The sequence below is a fragment of the Poeciliopsis prolifica genome, unplaced genomic scaffold, assembly GCF_027474105.1.
Source record: "Poeciliopsis prolifica strain line A6 unplaced genomic scaffold, Auburn_PproV2 SCAFFOLD043, whole genome shotgun sequence".
Taxonomy (NCBI): domain Eukaryota; kingdom Metazoa; phylum Chordata; class Actinopteri; order Cyprinodontiformes; family Poeciliidae; genus Poeciliopsis; species Poeciliopsis prolifica.
The window spans coordinates 1,344,608-1,362,413 of record NW_026562418.1 but is presented as its reverse complement, the minus strand read 5'-3'; the positions used below and the strand labels follow the sequence as shown (position 1 = coordinate 1,362,413).

At 43.0% G+C, this 17,806-nt stretch overlaps 2 protein-coding genes across 2 annotated transcripts; one reads left to right on the top strand and one right to left on the bottom strand.

Annotated features, from left to right (window-relative positions):
- Window positions 1-2,100: 2,100 nt before the first annotated feature.
- Window positions 2,101-11,413, bottom strand: nsun2 (NOP2/Sun RNA methyltransferase 2). Its single transcript, XM_055056044.1, has 19 exons — window positions 11,191-11,413; window positions 10,558-10,715; window positions 10,362-10,466; window positions 10,001-10,106; window positions 9,795-9,866; window positions 9,598-9,682; window positions 9,325-9,517; window positions 8,398-8,472; window positions 8,148-8,278; window positions 7,963-8,036; window positions 7,556-7,686; window positions 6,576-6,672; window positions 6,240-6,424; window positions 5,248-5,340; window positions 5,031-5,166; window positions 4,105-4,185; window positions 3,087-3,225; window positions 2,787-2,826; window positions 2,101-2,677 (listed from the first exon to the last, which is right to left on the bottom strand). The coding sequence occupies exons 1-19, from the start codon at window positions 11,254-11,256 to the stop codon at window positions 2,377-2,379; spliced, it is 2,268 nt and encodes a 755-aa protein (XP_054912019.1). The 5' UTR covers window positions 11,257-11,413; the 3' UTR covers window positions 2,101-2,376.
- A 759-nt stretch (window positions 11,414-12,172) lies between these two features.
- On the top strand, window positions 12,173-17,202 carry srd5a1 (steroid-5-alpha-reductase, alpha polypeptide 1 (3-oxo-5 alpha-steroid delta 4-dehydrogenase alpha 1)). The gene is made up of 5 exons (XM_055055856.1): window positions 12,173-12,594; window positions 12,794-12,960; window positions 13,744-13,845; window positions 15,510-15,660; window positions 15,739-17,202. Exons 1-5 carry the CDS (start codon window positions 12,284-12,286, stop codon window positions 15,803-15,805), a joined length of 798 nt encoding a protein of 265 aa, XP_054911831.1. The 5' UTR covers window positions 12,173-12,283; the 3' UTR covers window positions 15,806-17,202.
- The last annotated feature ends 604 nt before the right edge of the window (window positions 17,203-17,806 follow it).

The following is a 17,806-nucleotide window of genomic DNA, read 5'->3' as shown; positions in this document are numbered from 1 at the left end:
GTGGTACTTTAAGTGCTATCACCATGGAGATGTTGAGTAAAATCACACGTCCTTCCACTTTTCGATGTGAGATCATGTTTTCATGTTTTCATGTTTCGCTGTTTCAAGAAGAAGATGGCGTCGGTCGTCTTCGACTGGTGCTGGGTGGACAAAAAGACTCAGTCTGAACGTCCTGCCGCCCGTCTTGCTGTCCTCCAAGGTCACTGCGCGTCGTCTCAGGAAGGTGGACGTGCCTCCGTCTGTGGACGTAGCCGTGGAAACCGGTCCTTGAAGTGGAAAACTGTCACTTTTTTCTCCCTTTTATTTTTTCATGTGCACTTAGTTCAAAAACTACTTTGATCTGCTTCCGACAGGAATTAGATCGACTCCCTCATAAATAAACAAAGAAGGTTTTCCCTACGGTTAATTGACACCTTGACGATTTGACATTATACATTCAAACTTTATGTATATTGACCTGAATGATGGAGAATTAATATTTGGCTCCTTCCATCAACTTAACAGGATGGTTTTATATTGTCTGAGCGATAAGTCCTAAAAAAAAAAAAAAAAAAGCCACCTTGTGACTCTCCAACTACCTCCTGTCATCGTCTTCTTTGTGGTTTATGCCAGTGGAAACGTCCCGCTGCTGATCATGTGACTCGTGTGATGAGGGACAAAGTGTTTCTGTTGCAGTTTTGCTAAACAAACCAATTTTGATACAGCCAAGAAACAAACGACTCCCACCTGATTCAAAACTGTTTACCAAAAAATGACTTTTTCGAAACTTGTTGAGCGAGTTACTTCCCGAAAATGTCAAACTGCAGAATCGTACGGTCAGCGCAAACACAGCTGTCGTGTGTGTTGGGACCACAAACACCGATGTTTGATAGGAGAGCGGAATAGGATCTGTGTGTTCATCACCCTACCAGGCATGACGCTGTGGGGGACAGAGAGGCTCGTGGAGGTTGACGGGGTCACTGAAGGCCTCAGTCTGGGGCAGATGTTTCACCTCTCAACATCTGGCCTGTCAGACGAGATCAAAACTGAGCCTCGACATGCAAAGGCTTCAGAAAACCGAACCCTGCACATCAGGCTCAACGCACTGAAACATGGTTTTGGCGGCGAGATGGATCGTTTTTCCCTTCGGAAAGAATAAGAGTCGAGTGCAGAAAGCAAGTTAGAGGCCACAACAGACTTGACTAGGGGCTGGAGTTTCATCTCTCAAATGTTTTAGGACAAAGATCCGAAAACATGGAATGCTCCGGCAAAACTGTTTAGAACAGGGATTTTCCTCACGACGCGAAGAAAAAAAAAAAAAAAAAAGTAACTGCAGGCATTCAGCCAACTTCACCAAGCCAATAATCAGTTCATTCATCCTTCCTCATGGGGGCGCTGTTATAAAAGTTGCTGGCTTTGAATGACGGTTCAGACTCACAGCTTTGACTGCAGTGAGGTTCCACAAAAAATTTGCTCACGTCTTTCAGATTCAGCCTGTGAGGTTGACGGAACCACAAAACACGCAGGTTACTTTGCATTTCTTTGTGAGATTTGGTCATCAGGTCACAGCTCCCTTGCTGTGACCTGTGGTTCACCACTGGGTGAAGACTCTCCTGTTCTCAGGTTCTCCACATGACGGCTGCTCTCCTGAATCACCAGAGCCACACTTTCACACGTCAGACGGACAAAGCGAACACCAGGCTGACCGCAGAAAAACCAGATAAATGAGGAAAACAAACAGAGAAAGAGAGAGAGAGAGAGTGAAAGAGTACAGGATGCTCTCTGTGGTCTGTCCGTCCTCCCGTTCTCTCCTGTCGCCACACAGAGGTTGAGGGAGCCGGTTGTCATGACGGCTGTTGTCATGGCAGTGGGACGGGCTCATAAACAAGAGCAGGACACTGACGCCGTGGAAACCGCCGACAAGATGCGGCAAAGATGCTGAAAGTTCTTATTTGTTCCCCTTTTATCTGCACTGAGGAAGTTGAACAACCTTGAGACGATTCAACAGGAGGGGTCAGGACACGTGGACACGTTAGGTGTGTCCACAGTGGGTAGAATTGGGGACATCTTCATGTGTCTTGTGACGACGGTTGTTCATCTATCCATCAGTAAAGTAAACAATTAAAACCATATCAGCATTTTTAATCAACTTTCATTACATTAGTTGGTGGTTTTCCAAAGTAGAAGAAGGGGGAGGAAAAAAAACCAACACAGCCACTTTATCAGCAAATTATGTTCTGTAAAATAACAATAATAGTAATAATAATAATACAAGTCATTGAACTAAAAATATGACTCCTGAAGTGGAGCTGAAATAAAACCTCTCAAAGGAGTTCATAACAGAGGACGCTGGTCTTGTGGTTACGCTCTGTTGGACACGTGGAGCTCTGATCGTCCTCAGTCCGCCACGGCGCCCTGCGTGTCTTTTAGCTGCTGCTGCTCCTTGTTCCCCTCCTCAGTCTTCGGTTCCAGTGATCCGTTTTCGTCACCGTTCCCCAACTCTCCCTGTTTTTCCGCTGCCGCCGCCGCCTTGGCTCCGTCCCTGCTCTTCTGCCCCAGGCCCTGCTTGTCTCTGAACACCTCCACGCCCAGCAGGCGCAGGTAGTGGAAGCGCTCGTTGCGGGGGACGAAGGCTCGGATGGACGTCTTCCCCCTCCAGCCGCACAGCTGGATGGGACACTGCGGCTCGGAGGGGTCGCTGTGCAACAGAAAAGGGGGTGGAAGGGGGGGGCGGAGGGAGCATGAGCGTCACAAACCACGACTTCGCTTTGAGAGAGTTTTGCAAGACGAAGACTTAGGCGGCTTACTTCGGGTTTGGGACGTACTTCAACACGATGCTGCCCATTCCTGCGGAGAAAGACGGTTACCTTGATGATGATTAATGCCCACAAAGCGACAGAGGATCATTTCAGAGTCTATTTCTATACCTGCAGTGAGGAGTTTGAACCAGACTCGCTACTTGTAATTACAACCAGAGGAGCAGATGAATAACTTATGCCGCGTCAGCGTTTCTTTGTACTTTTTGTGTGTGTGTGTGTGGAGGACGGAAGACGAACACGTTGTGTTTTAAAAGCAGCTCGGTACGGCGTGAACTTGGCAGGGCGTACCCATTTGCTTGGCCTGAGCGTGCGCGTCGTCCTCCAGCTTGCTGAGGAAGGGGTTCTCCTGCGTCAGCAGCACTTTGATGTCCTCCACGCTCACTCCGATTATCCTGGAGCGAATGTACGGCTGGAGGGTGTAGATACCCTGAGAAGGTCAAAGATAAGAGGCGGATAGTGAAGTCAGGGTTCGGCCACTGTACGCCAAAGCAAAACTTCATGCTTGGAACAAAATGTTATGGTTTGAAAAGTCTCTCTCTCAGAGGTTGTGAAGAAATTCATTCAACTGTTCAAATTTTAGCACACTCTAAAGAAGAGCGACAAGAATGAGACGGTCTGAACATTTTGGTTTGATTCTAAGGCGGCATTCAAGGTCATTTTCCAAATCTAAATGAATGCTGAAATATCTGACTATATGACCTAATTCAGCACTAAACCAGAAGAGAAGCTTGAGAATTTAGCTCAAAATTTAGTGAAAGTGATCTGGCCAGCAATAGAAAACACGACTATCATAAGTTTTTATTCTTTAAATGTGGAAAAACTGCAAGTTAACTATTTGAAACAACCAGAGCTGCAGTTTTTACTTTGTCATTAAGACATTGCAGTTCCAATCACTGCTGTGTGACATCAGCCATCACCGTTACCCAAAGTTCACGTAGCGCCAGTGCAAAGCGAATGTTGTGCTTTATTACAAAACTGTATAGTTTCCAGGACTTGATAAAGAAATCAAGCACTTTCCAAACCTTAAAAAGACCTAAATCAAGTTTAAGCTTTTTTTGACATTTCAAGCACCTTTACCAGCCGAGTGAACCGTATTTAGACATAACACACATGAATGCGGGTTCAGTTTTCTGGAAAGATTCTGATTTGGACTCAAATCAACGCATCATTTCCACTCCGGAAAAAGTTGAACGTTCTATGAAAACGTTGGTGGGTCACTGTGGAGATTTGATGAGGCTAATTGTAACTTGCCAAAGACCGGCCTCTATAAAAAGCACTCTCTGTGTGTGTGTGTGTGTGTGTTTACCTCCTGAGCCAGCCTGAAGGGACAGCCAAACTCCTCTCCGTCGCTGTTGCGAGACCACACCTTCACCCCGGTGTTAATGACCTGAGAAGAAAAGCAAAACGAAGACGCCTGAGGCCGACATGAAACCACCACGGACGTGTTGGACGAAAGGATTACGCAACAAGACGAGTCGTTTATTCTACAAGAGATCAGAACCACAAGTAAACGGGTGTGTGTTGTTGTGGCAGTGGAGGGCGCCCTGTGATCGTGCAAACTAACAGCGGGATTTAAACTTCAATGGCGGAAAAAAGCAGGAAGACGGACGTGAACGGATCGGAGAAATGAACAAAGACGTCGACTGAAAAATGAACAGAAAAAAAAACAGAAAATGAAAGACAAAGATTAATTGGAAAAAGAAAAACAATACAAACTTTTTCTTGATATTTTTTCTGCTACATACAAACCAACCTCAGAGCTACTAAGAAGTATGTAGGATGCTCATGAAAAAAAAAAGCATCGTCATAATATGAATAGTGAGGAGTTCTCTCTCTCTCTCTCTCTCTGAATATGTCCTCGTCTGCAAAACACACACCGACCTGAGCAGGTGTTGCAGGGTAGAGAGCCAGAGGGATTTGGGATGGAAGAGGGTCCCATCTGTTTGTGCTGCTTTAGTGACAACGACACACACGCACACAAACCCAGAGCGACACACACACTGAGCAAAAGGCCAAAGTGACGCATCGCTGCGATAAAACAGCTTAATGCACTTCAGTTTGGATCAATACCAGATATATTTTTCTCCCGGAATGAGCCGCTTATGCATCAGGCTTTAATGTCCCCCTCATCGCAACATAACTCAACTTATGCAGACAAAAAAAAAAAAAAAAAGAAGCTAAAGACACAGCTGCCTGGAGGAGGGAGCAGAGAAGGAGAGAAAGAAAACACACCTTCATGCGCTCGCCGTTGTTGAGCAGAACGTTGCGTAGCTCTTTGGACACCATGTACAGGTGTCTCTTCTTGCCCTCGTGCGTCCTGGTGAGGACGTTGAGCTTGGGGAAGTCGGGAGACAGATCGTAGAACGATCTGAGGGACACCAGAGGGGGGTCAGCAAGTTTTACCGACATGCTGAAAGCATTTCTACCCAGAATCCAAAGAGTTGCTCACTGTATGGTGGTGAAGACTGGGTCGTCTTCAGTCAGGAACACAAACGGGTCTTCTTTATAGCCAAACACCCTCATCTTTTTAGATGGTGGAGGTCTGAGAGGCACAAAGATTATTGTTCTAATATTCACTCATATCAAATTCATGAAGCTTGTTAATCAATCAACAGAAGCTGCAGGACAGACATCAGTGACCAGAAGTCTGTCTTCATCAAAAAGATGTTCGGTGGAGCAAAAAAAGTGTCAAAAACATTGTAGGGAGCTCTGCTTGTGCCACAAAAATGTATCAAAAAGACTTTATAGGGAGTGCTAGTAATGCCAAAATCAAATAAAAAAAAACATTGTAGGGAGTTCTGGTATATATTTAGGCAGTTTTAGTTCTTAGAAAAAACGCGGCTACATTTCTTTGCAATTGTTAAATTTCAATTACACTTGGATTTAACAATTTCTTATTGTTTTCTTAGAAGTGGGTGTATATAAATGTGGAAAATAGAGAAAAAAAATCAAAGGTAGGCCATTTCAGGCATGTGAATATAGGTTAAGTAAGTAAAAACAGAAGAAAATCCCCAGTTTTGTAGATGTTGCGAACCTATGAATAGGGCAAAATGCCAAGGTTTATTTTTATTTTTTACATTCATTTTACATCAGTTGTATCAATCTTTGCATAGATAATGTGGATCTATGGTTTCCAATAGAGTGTAGCTATATTTAGAATAGTTCTAAAAGATTTATATTCTATATAATGACAAAAAAAAAGAAAAGTGATTTTATATTCCATCCATTTTCTCTAAAACTAAATTTTAGAGAAAATTTAGTGCTGGTGAAGAAAGCATTTCTGATCCGCCCAGATTTTAGCTTTATTTCGACACCAAGTTTATACAAATAGTTTGTAATTGCTGAAAGAAAAAAAATTAATGAATTAATGAATTAAATTCGGGTTTGTTTTTCGGTGGGACTGGACGCGTCTCTCTTGGTTATTGGCTAAACAGAACTCACCCACACACAGCATCTTGTGCACCAGCAGCCTCCTGAGCCAGCGGAGCCCCTGCGGTTTCCGTCTCCCCGTCTCCTCTCCCTCCTGGGCCGCCGTCCTCCGTCTCCTCCGCCGAGCCTTCGGGGAGAAGACAGGGGACGTCTGCTGCCGGCGAGCCTCCGGTTTGGGTCGGAGCGCTCTTCCTCAGCTGCAGGCGAGGCAAGAAGAAGAAGAAGAAAAAGACAGAAAAAAAAAGAACAGAAAGGAAACCTGGCTGAGGTTAGCGGGCGTGTTATGAAGTTGTCGTGTGTTTATTTGCGGGGTTTTGTTTAGGATCGGCGGATGTTTGTCGGAAGCACCTTGGGTTGCCTTTTGTTCCACGGCATGGGGGCTTTCTTCACCAGCACGGCCACAAAGAAGCCCCCGGTGTTCTGGTGATGAGGCAGAATCCTCATGCTGACAATAAAACATGGAAACATCAATCTCAGCTGTCACTGTTAGAGCGCCGCCTGCTGGCAGAAAGCCACGACGTCGTTAAATCGGTGGGACAAAAGAGGCTTTGAAAATGTGAGGCAACAGCTCCCTCTAGTGGTCTAAAACTGATCAGTCTACAAGATGGATTTGTAAAGCAATACATTTGCTCCAGGATTAATGTAATAAAAAAACCCAAAGAAAACAAAAGAAGCAAGGCTCGATAAGTTGTTCCAATCTGAAAATAATTAGATTTTTTTGATATGGTAAAACGAGAGGTTACACAACAATATATCTGCTCGAAAACAGTCAGTTCTTAGAGCAACGCCGTCTCAGTATTTGTGAACAAAACATGTTTACGCCACTTTGGAGTTAGTTTTTTTTCTTCTTTTTATGCTTAGACAGCCCTGCATCCCAGCTGTACCTGAATGCATCATGCACAACTGTCTTGTCAACAGACAGATTGGATGGAGGTTCTACTTTAATCGTTTTCTGATTTAGATGCATAAAGAATTCCAATTAATGCTTACAAACAAAACAGAAACCTGACCTTGTTTTTGAGATTTTATCCACCGTTTGTTCAGTGAGAGCGTCAATAAATTTGAATATATCGTTAAAAGCAGTTCCCGTGTGCCGTCGCCCAAAAAGGCTGTAATAAATAGTTCTTAAGGAACTTTGCTCGATTGCAGCCAGAGAACACTTGTCCTCTAATTAAAGAATCTAAAGTTTTATCAGATTGCGTTTCAAAGCGTTTGGCAGCATGTAGCGGAAGGCTGACGCTTTGCAACTGGCTGCAGCAAAACACGGACCAGAATCTTTCTGGTTTTGTTCCAGTGAACCGTACGCAAGCGTGTGTGTGAACTGGTACCATCGCTCCAGGTGCAAGCCGGCCAGCTTCTCCGGGTCTTTGGGTGGGAACATCGTTGGACGGATCTGAGTGTGGCGGCTGCTCGGAACCTCGGACCAATCGGAGAACCACTGGCCCTCCTTGGTCATCAGCTGCAGAACAAAAACAAGACCGAGTTCATTCCTTAACTTTGAATTCTGAATTGTTATTTTTGGTTTTGGCTCAATTGGTCTTTATTTGAAAGTGCTATGACAGGAAAGTATGTGAAGAGACAGAGGGAAGACGCGCAGCAAAGGTCACCAGCCTGGAAATTGAACCTGCGACGGCCTCGTCGATGTGGGTTGTGCTTATCGCCTGCCCCACCACAGCACACCCGAATGCTATATTCTTAAATAAATAAAAAATAATAAAGATAAACGTTGCAGTACCTTCCAGGAAGTGACCCCGGGCATCCACTTGAGTCCTGGCAGGTCGGCGGACGCGTCAGCCAGCTCCAGCGCTCCTGCCACCATGTGGACGGGTCGAGAAGTTTCAGGTTTGATTCTTTTTTTGTCTCTTTTTAGGGTTAATAAACTATAAAAACTTCTCTAAACACGTGAAAAGTGTCCGTTACCTTCACTTTTCTCCAGCAGTGCCGCTATGACGGCTTCGTCCTCTATCGGGTTGAGCGAACAGGTGGAGTACACCATCCTCCCCCCTACGGCCAGCTGCTCAACGCCACGCACCGCAATGCGCAGCTGCAACCTACAAAACACACACAAACGGGTAACGCACTGGTGCCGACTTTGGAAATCAGTGCCACAGCAACGGGTCTTTCCTCTCCTACGTCAGCTTTGTCTTCCTTGAGGAAACGCCCGACTCACCCGTGGAGGTGCAGACTGTTGCTGGTCGTCCATTTCTTCCACACGTCTATGTTCTTCCTCATGGTTCCGTCTCCGCTGCGGAACACAGGGCAGAACCAGTCAGAACCTGTGGAACCGAAACCTCCAGACAGTTTGGGTTTCAGCAGACGGATGAGTTCCTGTGTGGTTTGGTTCCTGCCCTTGTTGAGTTTGGCAGCGTCTCTCTTGGCTCCGGTCTGGAGCCGACCAAACTCTGACAGCTTTGCAAACTGCTGCAGTTTGGTTTTGGCTAAAGGATTTTACATATCTTAAAAAATATATATATCAAGAAGAAGAATAAAAATAAAAAAATCACTTTGGAAATACCTAAATGGAGAAAGAGCCTCGTCTCCATTAACACAAACATCACCTACTTATTGATCCTGAAGACCAAACTTCATTGTGACCCTGCCTTAGAGTGGTTTCTGGAACAGATAAGTCATTTTTAAAACACTTTTCTGAGTTTAACACTTAGCGAAAACCGTATTAGCTGCACTTGCATTATAAATGTGCACAGAACGCTGTCGATATACGTGATAATGAAAAGGTTGGGGACTACTGATCTAATGGGAACAAGTTTTCAAGATTCCTTTTCCTGTTTCAGCTAGTGGGAAAAGGAAAAAGTAGGTTGTAATTGAATGACCAAATTATTCTCAAAGATGGTGACTTTTTGGATTCAACAAATAACCCAAAGCTGAACACAACACAAGTCCATGCGACGGCAGATCGCTCAAGTGAAGTCAGGACACAAAGCACTGATGCAAATGTGGGTGCTGAATGTGTGCAAACCTATTTTGTCTTTTCTTATCTTGTCGTGTCTCCCATGTTTATACAAAAACCCCAAATATTGTCCACAGTTTACAGCTTGTCATAAAACGCCTAAACCTCCAGCCAGATGCGCCCTCTGACCTGCAGGGAACGTCACACAGGACCCGGTCGTAGAACAGGACGTCCTTCCCGCCGTCGGAGTCGATCTGCAGCGTGGGGATGCAGGAGGCGTCGTGGTTCACCACCATGATGCACGGACTGTTGAGGCGCTTGGCCTGGTGCACCAGCAGGTAGCAGCGCTTGTTGTCCACGTCATTGGCAATCACAAAGCCCTCTGAGCAGCAGAGACGGGGGTTTAAACGCTCGTTACAACATATAGCGGGAACTGATTTTTTTATTTACAACTGCGTTCACCAGGAAACGGCACGTCCATGTCGGAGTGAAGCATCTCGATCAGCTGGGCCGTCTTCGAACCGGGAGCGGCGCACATGTCCAGGATCTGCACCGGAGAAGCGAGTCGGCGTTTAGAAATGCGGCTGCGAGTAACTTCAGCGTGGATGAAAACGAGGGGAAAAAAAAAATTTCAAAATTAGAAACGGATGTTTGTCTACCTTGTGGTGGGACTCGATTTTCAGCAGCAGAGGAGGGATCATGCTGACAGCTTCCTGTCTGCTGATGTTACCCTGCAAAGGAATATCAAGCAAAGTACTGAGGCGTGTTCAAATGATGCAGACTTTGATGAAATGTTTTAATTAATGGGGAAGAAGAAGAAAAAGTCTCAAAACCTCCCCCTAAAAAAAAAAAAAAAACAACTTACAGATTCTGTCTCGCTGACCAGGAACTGATGAAACTTCTCCAGCAGGGGAGACTTCCTGATGAGCTTCCTGCTCATGTTGGTGTGCCAGGCCTGCTCATCGGGATACCTGGAGAGAAGAGCTTAGCTTTATCACAGGTTTAATCTGTAAAAACTTTATTTACCGCAGATTTTACACGCTGAATCTGTAATAAAAACAGACTGTGCGGTTCAGAAATAAAGGTTCAATCTGTAATAAATATAGATTTCACAGGTGGACATAAATTTTACGTGTAATCCGTTAATTACTTAGTGCAGATTCAACCTGTAAAATCTGTGTTTATTTCAGATTTTACAAGTTAAATCTGCTTGGCTAAAGACTTACCAGCTGAGAGGCTGCGGGGCTTCAATCCTCTGGCTGTCGATTTCCAGCTCCTGAATATCTTTGAAGTACTTTTCCTTCAGACAGTGGAGGATCTCTTTAGCATGACTGCAACATGGGAAGAAAAGAAGAAAAAATAAATCAATCAGGAAGTTGCAAGAAATTGACCTGAAGCTGACCTCGGCCTCATGCTGCTCACCTCTTGTACCCGGTGATGCGGATGGTTGCGGGCAGCGGCTCCCTCATGGCCTCCATGAACTGGTCAAACTCTCCCTCTGGGATCAGGCCTTGTTCCTTGTAGTAGTCCTCAAACAGCTTGTTCTCCTTGATGATGTCCGCGTAGCCTGCTCCCCAGCCCTGGAAAACACGGATGCCTGTGTATGAGCTGTGGGAAAAGCCCTCATGAAACCAGGGAGGGTTTTTCAGTGCCACTGCTTAAAAATGTGCATTAAATCTGATTAGTGAAGTTCAACGTGTCAGATTTGTCTTTCCAGCCTCCTTTAAACTGCTTGGCAAGTCGTTAAAGACTAAATTATTGTCTGAAATGTGTCGTGTAGATATTAAAAAAGAGACATTGTAGCTGTAGGTCTTAAAGAAGGAAACCACGTTTACAGTGACAAACTGTCAACACACATGGCAGCTATAAAGCAAACTTTCCTCTTTTGCTGCTCAGAACCTGCAGCAAGTTTAGCTAACCAGACTAACCATAACACGTCGCTTCTGACGTTCACAGAAGCGGCGTAGCTTTACTTTAAACGTCGTCAAATCGTGGCTGACTGAACCAAACACACTAGCAGGGTTTTGCTACAGCGGGAGTGCGACTCTCTCTTACAGCGTTGTCTCTGTCGTCTCTGCTGACACTCTGGTTTTTCTGCCTCTGGCGGCTTCTTTTCCCCATGCTGGAGCAGCAGACGACTCTGGACAAGAGTCTTCGCAACGACGTGGAGGAAGTCAGGGCGCGAGGAGACTTGAAACTCGGCAACGCAAATCTTCAACCAGCAGCCTTTGGGGAGAGATGTGTTGCTCTGCTGGGTATCACCGGAACGTGTTGGCTGTGTGACGCACGTGAATCAGGACCTATTAGAGGTAGCCATAATATTTGCCAGAAGTAAAAGGACACATCTCCGGGGCGGTGGGGCCGTTTTTATGCCTAAAGAAATGTATCTATATTTATAAGTAAGTCCGCTGTGTCCCGAGGGTTTTTTTTTTAGGTAAAGCTTAATAATAATAATAATAATAATAATAATAATAATAATAATAATAATAATAATAATAATAATAATAATAAATATTTTAATGATAATAATAATAACAACACCAACAACTAAGCTAAACAAATTCAATGTATTATTATTATTATTAGTAGTACGGTAGTAGTAGTAGAAATAAATATTTTGTGATTGTTGGAAGCGAGCTTGCCCCTCACAATATGGTGACCACGTTGACGTATTGCGTCTCCTGTGAAACTAAGCCCCTGGCTTGTAGGTAGCTCTGATAGGTGGGATTTTCAGAAACACTTCTGACTGATTGGCTAATTATTCATGCTCATCCACAAGGGACAACTTGGAGCTTTCGTATTAAAAGTGCTGTAAAAGTACACAGCAACAATAAAATCACAGTAAGCTAATGGAAACATAAATAGTTTGTAGGCTTAGGTAGCATTTAAACAAAAAATAATTGAATATTTATGACATGATATGGACCATCTTTTCTAGTTGAGTAACGTCGATGCAAAGCTGAGTTTTGTGATTGGCTAACAACATCTGACGTCATATGGCTCGAAACGTGATTGGTTCGAGGCGGCCCCTCTCGTGCGCTCAGTCGGGCGTTGCGCTTTCTGAGTGACAGCACAAACCAGTTCATGTCCTGTGAAACGAGAGCGGTGTCTCACCTTCTGATCCGGTATCGTTCACCTTCCCCTCGCAATGGACGTCTTCCTGTCCCGGCTGTTCTCCTCGGAGGAGCAGGAGCTGTACATTTTGGACCGCATGGCAGACTTCATGGACCTCATGGCAGCCTGCACATTCGTTAGTTTGCTTTTCCAAAACGTCCCATACGGAAGATATGCTTCGAGCAAATACGGGTTTCCTGTCAATGTGAAGTTTGCCTGGTTCGTCCAGGAGCTGCCCTCCTTGTTGTTGCCCCTGTGTTTGGTGTTTTGGACATCTGCCTCTAAAACGTCACTGTTATCCAATCAGCTCCTCATTGCTATGTTCCTCTGCCACTACGTTCAAAGGTAAGTAACAAGCAGCTTTTACATGAACTTAATCTTTACATTAAATGTACTTGTACTTGTATTATTACCTATAGGTAATAATAATAATAATAATAATAATAATGTATGCAACTGTGTTTATATAAATGTGCAAGTCTGTAAAATATCTGACGTTTTATTATTATTATTATTGTTGTTGTTTATTTGTTATATTTTGCAGGACTCTTATTTATCCATTTTTAATTCGAGGAGGCAAAGCAACACCATTCGCCTCATTCGCCCTGGCCTTTGTCTTCTGCATATACAATGGCTACATGCAGGTTCGGTACCTGAGTCATTATGCAGAGTATCCTGCAGACTGGGTTACACATCCACGCTTCATCGCAGGTGAGGGTTCCCCGTCCAATCAGCGGATCTTTCATAGTGGCCACTAAAGGTAGAATTGCGCGAGTTGAAATTGTGAAAATAAATGTCTTTTTTTTTTTCGGCAATGTAGAGCTTACTCTCCCATTTTTGCAAAGTTCGTAAAACGCTGAGTGTCATTGGAACGTGTCAAATCCGTTGCTCTTCTGCAAAATGAACACCAAGCAATAAAAACCCCCCAACTTATTCACAGTTCATTCTAATTTAATTCAATAGAAACACAGTGAAATTGTGTTTTTTTGACATTAGCAAAAATATCGACAAATTTTTGCACACATTAGTAATGGAAATGCAGCTAGTGACTCGCACGTCTTTGCATTTTGTCATCTTACAACTTGAATGTGTTTTATGTGATAAATAGACCGACACAAAGTAGTGTGCATTACCCAAGCAGAAAGTAAGTGGGTTTTTAAAATTAGAACTCTGTAAGAATGTGCCCTGCATTCCCGTCATCATTAACTCATCTGAATATCCCTATCTCCTACTGTTTACATTCTGCAAGGCTGAAACTATCTAAACACAGATGCGTCTCCCTGAGGGAGTGGTGGGATAAGGGAGGCTAGGAAACATTCGCGTCATCAACAAAACTGGTCACAGTGACCTTTAAAGATCAAGGACGTTCTGTGCCCAACCTCGCAACCCACAGTGGTGGATGACACGTGAAAAGCATTGAAGGAAAACCGTACAGCCCTACTGTTGGTCGTCGATTGATCATATCTGCTCATAGAGCTTCGGGTCCGTCTTCAGGTTCTGCTCTGTGGCTGATCGGCTGGCTGGTGAACATCCACTCTGACCACATCCTGAGGAACCTGAGGAAACCCGGTGAGACGAGCTACAAGATTCCGAGAGGTAAACGTAGTCATCACATATTCATAATTTACTGATGCTGTAAACAGCCAGACAGCAGAGAATATAGTATAAATAAATACTCAGACACTTTTAGGGTTTTCAGACATTAATAAGAATTTGTAGTTGCTATGGTAAATTAAAAATTATTTTAAGAAACACAATAAATGCATGTGTCTAATAGTTATAATAATAAATGCAGGTGTTAGCTGTTTTTTGCCTCTAAATATGAGTCACATTATTTTGCAGATATGCTTTATGTTGAAAACTGTTGTTTTTTTTCTTATAATTTTCTGCAAATATCGCAGACCTTAGAAGAAAGTGTATCGATTTTCTCTACTTTAAAACAGAAGTTAAATTGTGGGGCTGATGGTGGATATTTTTCCGAAATGATAGTTTTCTTTTTTTTCAAAAGCTTGTGTAAGGTTTTTGTCTCCAAACAAGATTTATTTATATGGAAAATGTTTTTGAATAAGTGTGTGTATTTTATTTTCTGTCCTGTAATGCTGATTACATCCAATCAAAAAAAAGAATAATATCTCATTATAGTTTTTTTTCTCTTTGGAGATAGTCAAAATGTTGCTAAGAAACAAGAACTGCTGGTACATTGTGTTGTTTGCGAAAATGGCAGTGAAAATCTGTCCAACGTGTTAAAGCTGATCAGCAAACCATGTCTTTCTTTCTTTGTTCACTTGAGTGAGCCCAGTTTTATTTGCAGATTACAAACATAGCAGATAAAAAATATATATTATCCAGAATTGTGCATTTTCTTATACAAAAATTGCTTAGCAATATTCAACATGTAAAACGCAGGGAGACGGCTGACTGATTAGAGTCGCACTTTCCTCAAAGCTATGTTTAACTGGAAGCTGTCAAGGACAGTCTATTTACTTTGTTTTCCTTCTTGTCACATTAAAACCATAAACTTCAATCCAGTTTATTTGTAATTTAATGCAACAAACCAATGCAAAATAGTCCATAGCTGAGAAGTGGAAGGAAAATCATATGCGCTTTCCTGCAAATGCCAGAAAATAAAATCTGAAAAGTGTGGACTCTCCTTTGCGTTGATCACATAAAATCCTAAACAGAATCCTCGAAGTTTGTGGCTATGAAAACGGATAGGACAATCCAGAAGTTTGAATCATTTTAAATGAGACTGTATTTAACTATACCGTGTCTAATCATTGCTTCCTTGTGAAAATGTTTTTTCTTAACTCCTTTTTCTTAAGTCGGTCATTTTTCTTTTTTCTACCACGTCCCAGCTGGTCCAAACCCGTTCTTTGTTCTATTCGCATCTTTCAAAAACAGGGTGTCCTTAAAAAGTCTTAAATTTATGCATCTAAAATAGAGACATTAAAATGACTTAAAAAGTGTTGAATTAATGTATGTAAAACTTCCAAATATCCTCAAATTAATGCGGTGTCCAACTGATTTACATCACTAAACATTTTTCACATGATTGGTGGAAAACGGCCTCTTTACATCATGAGAGAGCCGCTGTAAATGTCAAACCACCCAGCTACGTCTTCCAGAACAGCGACCTGATTAAAGTTGTATATTGTTTACATATATATATATTTTTATTCCGCGGCGGTTGTTTTTTTGTTTCGTCAAACACATCAATGGTTTCCTCTCCTCTCCTCTTTTCTCCTTCCTGGCCTCAACAGGAGGAATGTTTGAGTTCGTGTCCGGAGCCAACTTCTTGGGAGAGATAACTGAGTGGGCCGGCTTCGCTCTGGCGGGCCGCTCGGCTCACAGTGCAGCCTTCTCCATCTTCACCACAGTGGTCCTCGCCAACAGGGCTGTGGCCCACCACAAGTAAGAATAACACTCACGCCGAGTTGAGCTCTCGCGTACGTTCGCCCTGAAAGAATCTTTTCTTATCTCGCCTCACAGATGGTACCTCGCTAAGTTTGAAGACTATCCCAAAAGCAGGAAGGCTCTGATTCCCTTCGTGTTCTAGAAAGCTGCAGAGCCGCCCTGGAAAGGTATTTCTGACATAACTCAAGTTATGCTCACAACACAAAAGACTTTTTGCGAAGCTCGGCTGTGGACTGGACAGGGAAATACGTGGATCCATCCAATAACATCGACAAAAAAGTAGTAGAGACTGAAAATCTGAAGTCGATGTTGAATGAAGACCAGTGACGTGCACAGATATCTTGGGGGTCAGGTGCTCAAATTTTTTCCCACTTTGTTCAATGAGAGTTTCAATAATTGTGAAAGTCTGATTAAACCCACTTACTGTTCGCAGATAAGTTGCACTGCGTTCAGCTTCTATGCAGCAGAAATTTGGAACAAACTTCCAGAAAACTGCAAAACAGCCGAAACACGGTTCCTTTAAATCATGGCTTAAAAAACCCCCCACCTGCTCAGAGTTGCTTTCTACCCATAATCACTGGAACGTTGACCAACATACATGATGTGTATTGATGATTTTGATGATGGGACTTGACAAAACGGTACGTTTGTTACTAATCTGTACGATGTTTTCACGGATTTCTATTTTTGTGTTTTCATGATGGAAAGCGCTTTGAACTGCTCTGTTGCTGAAATGTGCTACGCAAGTAAACTTGATTGAAATGACACTTCTTTATGTGAGGGGTGTCCTGAAGAAGCATCTTACAAAGGGGAATGTTTCTCAAAAGCAGCATTTGTGTTTGTGGGGCTGTAATTGGTGCGACACACAGTCACAGCCATACGGTTGTATTTGATTTAGTAGATACTGGTAGTATCGTTATCACAATACCACCAGAAAATATTGTGATATAGTCAAAATTTAAGAAGGGCACTTTTTTTGTCCATAGGAACAAACCAGCAGGTGCTATAGCACCTCCTAGTGTCTTATCAGTGCATGCCTCTGATGGAGACATTTTAAATCTGGTCTTCCTGCTTCTTTCTGTTTTGTTTATCACTAAAGAAATCCAAAAACCAGACAGAGGAGTCTTTGCCGTAACAGTAAAGCCTGATACTTTTATCCGGTTTCAACATGGAGATCACGCGCGTCCTGTCAATAACTCACCCGAGGCTGAAACGAGGAGATGAGAGCCCTGCCTGAGCACCGCTGTGGGGTCTCTCCACCAATCAATGAAGAAGAGGAACTCGCTGATAAACCTGGATGGCACATCAGCGCCACATGGAGAACGTGCAGAGCTTGAAAAGACAGAAACTTGTGAGAAAATATACAATTGGAAATGTCAGAATTGATTTGAATGTCTTGTAGCTTCTGCTGTTGTTTTATGGTGACTTTTACAATGAGTAAAGTATTTTTTTTCTGAGTGGGAACTGTTATAGATTTCTAATAATGGAATGAAATGTTCATCAAGTGACATTAAATATCCTCTTTTTGATGAAAACAAACATGTTCAAAAAGCATTTTCCTTGAAATTATGTATTTTCCTATAACTTTTTACAATTGTACACAACTTAGTGCTGTTTTGTCACATAAAGTCTCAATAAATTGATTTTTTTTTTTACGACTGTAACATGAGATCATGTGAAAGTTTTGATATCTTTTCCAGGCACATAGTGCCATTTCACAGCACAATCAAGTAATTGTGTTAACTTCAGTTGTTAGAAAAATGCTGCATGTATATCAAACATGACGTAACCCCTTAACCTTCACATCCGGACAATAAAATGGAAAACCGGAACACAGGTTGCTCTGTGAGGCGGAAGTTCAGACACTTGGAAACTGCAGGAGGAGGAGGAGCTTCATCCTTGAAGGCGGAGCTAGCTCCGCCTCGGCGTTTTCACAGTTGAGTGTTTGCCACGGGAGAATAAAAGATTCCTCAAACATGCATGAAGGAATCAAGGCAACACTCCAAGTATATTTAGATTATTATTATAACATCATAAAGCTATAAAAAGTCTATTTTATATAATACTGCCCCTTTAAGGCTCTGCAGTTCAGCTTAGTGCTACACTGAGATGTCACCATCAACATTTTTTACAGACCTATGTG